General features: G+C 38.5%; 1 protein-coding gene across 1 annotated transcript; it reads right to left on the bottom strand.

Moving 5' to 3' along the window:
• Positions 1 to 5198: 5198 nt before the first annotated feature.
• On the bottom strand, positions 5199 to 5911 carry LOC6036799 (28S ribosomal protein S24, mitochondrial). Its single transcript, XM_001846741.2, has 2 exons — positions 5783 to 5911; positions 5199 to 5725 (listed from the first exon to the last, which is right to left on the bottom strand). Exons 1-2 carry the CDS (start codon positions 5807 to 5809, stop codon positions 5252 to 5254), a joined length of 501 nt encoding a protein of 166 aa, XP_001846793.2. The 5' UTR covers positions 5810 to 5911; the 3' UTR covers positions 5199 to 5251.
• Positions 5912 to 7636: the final 1725 nt, after the last annotated feature.

A 7636-nucleotide genomic window follows, 5' to 3' on the forward strand; every position in this document is an offset into this window, starting at 1 on the left:
ACTTCTTTCTAGTTTGATTTTGCAAAGCTTTTTTTCGGAATGTAATTTCAAGATTTCCTAAAATTCCAAAGCAATTATTTTAAAAATTCTAATCCTTTTTGATATGTTTGTTCTGTAGCGGTGGCTAAAACAAAATCATCGCCATTTTTTAAGAAGCTCATCGCCAAAAATATCGCACACTGACACAATCACAAAACACATTGAATGCATCGGTATATCCATACTCTTAAGCAGTCCTAGATATGAAGTTGAAGACAATGAGACAAAGGAATAAAAAAAAGAGAAAAAACACTCTTAAATCACGGTAACATTAAGCGAATGGTTATGTGCAGTCTGTAACAGATTACGAAATTTGCAGCAAAAGGGAAGGGAGTGACACTCATGCAAACATTAAAAATCAACATGAAGAAAAAGGAAATTATATTTTTAAAGAATAAACACTCACACAGAAACATAAAAAATCACTACACGGACAAAGTAAAAAAAAAGAGAGGACTAGCAAAACAGCAAAAACAAAACAAACAAAAAACACTTCCGTCGCACACGTCAAAAACACATAGAAAAAAAAAGATAAACAAACAACTCGTGACAGTAGCAAAACACTTTTTGGACCTCAGCAAACAAAATCAACTAGCTTAAAAGTGTGTGTAATTGACCTGGCTTGAGAACAATAGAGAAAAATCAATCAACATTCAAACTTTTTCCAAACTGCAGATCCAAAAACAAAACAAAAAAGAAGCATCAAATTTGCAGACCGCATTTTAACAATTATAATAGAGTAAAACAGAATAAGGTAACAAGCAAGCATAATTGGCAAACAAAATAAGCAAACACAGAGGAAAAAAACAGATTATGCAAATATTTATTTGATCGTAGAACACACACACCCACACACACACCGATACAAACGTGAAGAAGAAAACAGCAGTGAATAAAAGGAGAATAGATGTTGCAAGGGAAAAGTAGTGAAGGTGGATAAAAAAACGTTTTTTTTAGTTGCAATAATTTTAAAACGCAAGTCAGCGAAACGTAAACAGTGTAATCAAAAGAATCAAAGTTTTTTTTTTTTCGTTAGTAAATCTGAGGAAAATGAGAAGTAAACAAAGTAAACAAACACACAGAAAATATATTAGTTGAAGCGAAGAAGAAGAAGAGGAAGGGTACGGGCGTTTGGTGAGACTGGAATAAAGCAGAATTTATGCAATGACACAAAACAAAACAAAAAAAAACACACTCAGACAAAAACATACATAACATACACACACAACAAACAAAAATACATACAGATGAAAAGATGTATGGTTTATAGGAGTAGTGAGAGATGAAGGTGGAAGGTAGATTTGGAAGGGTAGAGCGAAAGCAGAAGGTGGAATAATTTAAATGAGATGAGATTAGGAAAGTGTTGCTTCCTTATCAAAGAGATGAAAAATTACAGAAAATAAATCGAAGAAAAGTCATACAAAATGATGGAAATAAAATGATAAAAATCTTATAAAAAATAAATCGACTGCCGATTTTGGTGATGAAAGAAATCCTTAAAATTTTGCTTTTGAATAAAAAAACGAAACCCGTTAAATAGATTCTTAAATGGGTCAATGAAAGAAACACCTTTTTTGTCATTTCGTAGCCGGCCATCAGTTAAAAAATTGGATGCAATCTAGACAACACCAAAAAACATTATGAGAATCATTTTTTTCGTTTAGATTTCCAGCAAAATATCTTTAAGCATGTACGATGAATTAGTGAAAAAAAATCCTTTAATTGCGCAAATCACTTTTTTCATCGCTTATAACTTTTCGGTCGTAATTCGGAACGTTTTGGGGTCTTGGACAAAATTGTAGAGCGGATTTTCAACTAAAATTACACACATTAAATGGAACAGTTGAACATGATTCTACAAAAACTTCTAAATGAACTCTTTTAAATTTCTATTTTTGTGAACTTAGCTAAAAAAGAATCTATGACATTTCCCCGAAACCCACATTCCCGAAGAGACATTTCCCCGAATGCCACATCTCCGAAAAGACACTTTCCCGAAATGTCATTTACCCGAAAATCATTTCCCCGAACGATCCATTTCCCCGAACGGCAACATCCCCGAATGGCGACTTCCCCTAAAAACCATTTTCCCGAATGGCCACTTCCCCTAATTTTCCACATCCCTGAAAATCATTTTCCCGATTGACCATAATCCCGAACGGCCATTTCCCCGAACGCCACTTCCCCGAACCCGGTCAGGCGGGTATGGCCGTTGCCCAGAACCGCGCGCGGTTCTGGACAACAACCATAACCGCCTGACAAGTTCAAGTAACGATCAATAAAGTATCATGTCCACAATAGAGCTTTATGACGTTTCGCGTACGCACACTAGTGCACCATTTGATTTTGCTGGCTGACAAAATTTAACCTCACTTAATTTTTGTGTACGTACACGCAATACAAACGAACGTAGATTACTCTATTGAACGTTCAAAAAATTCCGAGCTTCACTTGAATTTTGAATATTCAAATTGATGTAAGTGCGACAACTGGCCAAAGGGATTTCAGGTCAGAACGTGTTTGACACACGTTCAGGTCCGACTACCGCAAAAATTTGTAATTGTTACTCGGGACCTTGGCAACCAAAATCAGCTGTCGAGCTTAAGTATAGCTCCTAAACTACTTTAAAGTGATTTAGTAATTTTAAATCTAAAATGGCGGTGATGAAATATTCAAAAAATGCTTTTTGTAATTCAATAATCAACTATTTAGATTTGATTAAAAGTGTTGGTCGCAGAACTCAAATTGGACGTAAAAAAATAAAAAATAATTGTTCAAAGCCTTCATCCAGCCAAAATTGATAAAGACAAATTAGTTCAGTTAAACAAAATCTAGAACAAACTGAATCCTGCGCATCGAGTCGTCGCATGAAGCTATCGTTGCTGTTCTATCCTTACCACGTAGATACCGTTTTGGAAAATTCTGGAGCAACACGAGAAAAGGGCGGATAAGCATTTTGACAGTTTGAACTATTTTGCAAATCCTCAGGCTAATTGAAACTTTTTCACAAAACTGAACGTGGTAATAAATAGCTGGCCTGCACAGCTACCATGCAATACTGCGGGTTTTGTTAAATAGTTACCTGTAGTCTCGGAATTTGCATAATAGTTCCAGCTGTCAAAATGCTTATGCGCCCTTTTCAAATGTTACTCCAGAATTGTCCTTTGCTGAAAATGGCCGCTACAAAAAAAAATCTTTTTTTATGGAACGTGGATGATCTCAATACCCCGCACTCTTGAAGTGTCCGCGTGGTTTATTAATGGCCTTCTACGGTTATTTGTTTTTTTTTTAATCTTACAAAACACGTAGGAGAATTTAATATTAACGTCATACTTTTATAAAAAAAAATCCCTAAATAACAATTTAGTTTATATCTAGGTCATCATTCGGAAAAAATGATTTTTTGGTGAAGTAACCATTCGGGTATATGTAAATTCGGGAAAACGGCGGTTCGGTAAAATGGCCATTCAGGTAAATGACATTCGGGGATATGGAATTTTCGGGAAAATGATTTTCGGGGATGTGGAATTTTCGGGAAAATGATTTTCGGGGATGTGGAATTTTCGGGAAAATGATTTCCGGGGAAGTGGCACTTTCGGGGAAATGATTTTCGGAAATGTGGAATTTTCGGGGAAATGATTTTCGGGGATATGAATTTCGGGAAAGTGGGATTCGGGGATAAGGGATAAAACCGCTAAAAAAATAAAATGATTTTTAAAATTTCGTGAATGAAAAAGTTAACAGCCTTTCTTGACAGAACGTTTATTCTTTGACAGCTTGTTTCAACGGAACACTTCCATTCTAGCCTTTTCTTTTCTAATATGTATTTATTATTCTTCCTGTAATTCGATAATAATATTTACCTTTCCTGACAGAAGTGGCGTTGTGGTTTTGCCGTGGGATTCCTATGCTACTGTCAAAAAAGGTAAATACAGTAGTTGTTCGGTAACTGGGCGTTGTTTAACTGGGCTGTTTTTCAACTGGGCACTTGATAACTGGGCCGTAGCCCAGTTAAAAAGTAGACAAACGTCAAAAAACCAAAACAAACGGAAACGATCGAGGGGTTAATGGATGCAATTATCATGTTCAATAAATAAAAAAAAACTTTTTAAACTTTTATTTAATTTCTCGTCACAATTAAAGACGTATGAAAAGAAAGCATTGTAAATAAATTTTAGTAACTTTTATTTCCATATTTCATCTGGAAAATAAATATGCATCGGTGGTCCCCTCGTTATTTTTTGTTCAGTCCAGTTAGCGAGCAGCATTCGGTGACTGGGCTACGTTCTCAGCCCAGTTACCGAACAAGTACTGTATAACTATTAATCGGATTACTAGATGAATTGGAGAACTGCCGAATTCTAGCATTTCAGGGCATGATCCCTACCTCAACCCGAAGCTGGATTCCGGAAATAATTGATTTTCCTCCACAAAAAAATGTACCGTAATCTGGGGTGAATCGGGACTACAGTCTGAATAGGGACAGCAGTTTTTAGAGCACTTAAAGCTTTTAAATTTGGATATGGATGTATACATTTTGTTGGCCTGAATCTGTTCTAACCGAAACCAACCAGAAAAATCAAAATATTGTGCTCCAACATAGTAAAAACTGCTGTCCCAATTCGCCCCATGTGTCCCGATTGACCCCAGTTTACGGTAAATGGGCCAGTGGGAATTTGTAAACAAAGAGAGTTTACTTACTGCGCACTCCTAATGTAAACATCTAAGGGCTTTTGTTAATTTGATTCGGTTAACCGCGGTAGATTTTCTTGAAATAATTCGAACTGTCAAAAATCCACCAAAGGATCTACCGGTGGATACTTTTCTACCACCGTTTTTTGTGTGATCAATGTGGTAGATGCTTTGGTGGATTTTTGACAGTTCGAATTATTTCAAGAAAATCCACCGCGGTTAACCAAATCAAATTAACAAAAGCCCTCTACTGACATGTGCAGGATACCTTGGCAGGTTATGCTATTTGTTTACAAACTTAAATTGGTCTAATTACATCGTTTTGATCAATTCGATTTATTATGTTTAATTTTGGCCTTTACTGGTTGAATTTTCGTCCAATTTAGCTCGTATTCGGCATTTTGGATCAGTCCAGAGAATGTGTAACAAAGCTCATTTATTTCGGAAATCTCAAATAAAACCCACAATTTCCTAACAGCACTGCCTTTATTCCACCGCAACCGACCTCCCCCAAACAACTTTAGATGTACTTGAACACCACGTCCTTCCGATCCTCGGTCGTCTGCAGTTCCAGCGTCACCGGACACTGCAGCCAGTACGCCAGCAGCTCCTCGCAATACCCGATCAGGAAGTACATCTTCCGCGGCGGGATTCCCCTCCGTATGATGGCCGCTATCCGGACGTGGTTGTGCTGCCGCTTGATGATGACCTCCGACAGCACCAGGCCGTGCCAGGTTCCGGTCATGAAGCGCCGCACGAACTCGTCCTCGAGCATCGTCTGCGAGGCGCGCTGCTCGCCCTCCAGGTTCGAGGTGTTCCACGAGTTCCACGCCTTGCGGTGGGCAATCAGGTGGGGCGGGTTGGCCATTTCGTACGTGAGCGGCCGGTCTCCTTTGGGGGTGATTTTGTACTTGCCGGATTGCGTCTTGGCGCAGGCGGCCGTCACATGGAGCGAACGGCGGCTGGCCGCCGCGAGGGCCAACGGAGTCTGGAACTATGAAAAGCAGTGATTTAGTTTAAAATCCACTTAAATTTTACGAAATTTTACTACCAATCGAATGTTTTGTAACAGGCTCATGGTGATATTCGTGTGCGCTGCGAGAGAGAATTGTCAAACGCTTAGTCGATTGTTTTGATTTTTTTGGAGTTTCGTCGATTCTTTCGCGCGATGTTCTCTCCTCCCTGCGACTGAAACTCGATTATGCGCAAGTACCATTTTTCAGCACAGAATTTGTCTTGTTTAACAATCCGAAATCAAACTTCAAAAAAACAGAAAAAATCTGGAGTTTTTTTTTTTTTTTTTTGACGGATCCGATAAACCAAATTTTCCGTTTTTGCTTTTTGGGTTTTTTTTAATACCCCTGACTCAAGGCGGTTTCAAAAACACCAAAATAGCAAAATCTGGAAATTTGATTTATTGGACCTTTTCAAGAAAAACTCCAGAAATCTTTTTTTGTTCTAAATTAAATTGCAAATTAGATACATACTCTAAAAATATTTTAAAAAAAATCTGTAAAGCAGGGTAGGTAAACCATCACCATCGCACTATCATTGATGCATATTTCGGTGCGTTCCTCGTCTCTTAAAACTTCTCTTCTCTTTCGCAGCCGAGTGATGGTCGGCTTGCTATCGCGAATATCGAAAGCCCATCACATCGACGAGAAATACCCTATCGCTTGCTCGGATGGAACTATCGTTCCAACCGGAGAGGCACGCACACGAAATTGCTGTATACATACACTGGAGCTCACGCACACAAATGAACTCATTTCTACAGGGCTTACGGGCGAGAGAATTTCACGATTGCTCTTTCTTGCTTTTGAGCGAGGGGACTGGCTGTGTGAGAGATTTTTTTTCCGTCTTACGCATCGGTTTGTTCGTTGCTCGCTATTTCATCGGCGTCGTTTTCGCTTCGCTCTCTTGATGCAGTTTTGGAAGAACGCCGAAAATTTGATGATTTGAGCGAGGGACGATATCTAAAAGCCCTCGGCCATCGGCGAGGAAATGAGAAAATACCAACCCTGCTGTAAAGTACTTTTCGATTGCACATTCAATTTTACATTTAAAAGTGACTAGATTTTTTTTTTTCAAAAAATCGTTACTTGATAGCAAATTGTTTGTCCATACATCTCTATGGCTCAAAAATTGCGTATTTTTCTGAAACTTCTAAAAAAATAACTAATATTTTTTCCATGTACCTATGTTTTCTGAATAGTCTTTATTAATACCTCTGTACCATTTTTGTATTCAACAGCTGCCAAGTTTGTGTAGAGCCTTGTATGGGTGAATAAATGACACAAAATGGCTTCTTTAGTCATTGGAAAGGACCCCACAAAGTCTGAACCAAATAGAAAAATATGAATGAAATCCATTTCCCGTGTTGGTGGAGGACTGCTCAAATTGTCGCTGTCGTGCACGTGCATTTTGGGCCAAATTGAGTTAAAAAACGCCATTTTGTACAGCTTACAAAGCCGCCCTTTTGACCTTCACAGATCCCCAAAATTCGTTTTTAATACAAAGATATTCAATCAAAACCGAAATAACTTCGTGCATATGAAAGAAGTTTCAGTCATGTCGTGCTATCTTGACACAGCCAGAAAATTGATGTAAGTGCGACAAAGGGCAAAGGGATTTCAGGTCAGAACGCGTTTGACACAAGTACGTGCTAGACTTCCGTAAACTATGTAAATATAACTCGGGACTCCAGCGAACACACTTCAGGTGCTCCCGGATTTGTTTATTCAAGGTCAAACTTTCAAACGCGTTTTTTCTTGGAACGTCAAAAAGTGACGAGCCAGACCGGCCCGTGGCTTAATGGCTACGGCTCCCGCCTCATAAGCGGAAGGTTCCGGATTCGATTCCCGGCCGGTCTCCTTGAAATTATTCGACTATAATTGAACTTTGA

Source organism: Culex quinquefasciatus, chromosome 1, assembly GCF_015732765.1.
Source record: "Culex quinquefasciatus strain JHB chromosome 1, VPISU_Cqui_1.0_pri_paternal, whole genome shotgun sequence".
Lineage (NCBI taxonomy): Eukaryota > Metazoa > Arthropoda > Insecta > Diptera > Culicidae > Culex > Culex quinquefasciatus.

Coding starts and splice junctions, on each gene's coding strand:
- LOC6036799 (XM_001846741.2), bottom strand. CDS start 5,809: ATGAGCCTGTTACAAAACATTCGATTG. Junction 5,726..5,782: donor TGTTACAAAACATTCGATTG/GTAGTAAAATTT, acceptor TGCTTTTCATAG/TTCCAGACTCCGTTGGCCCT.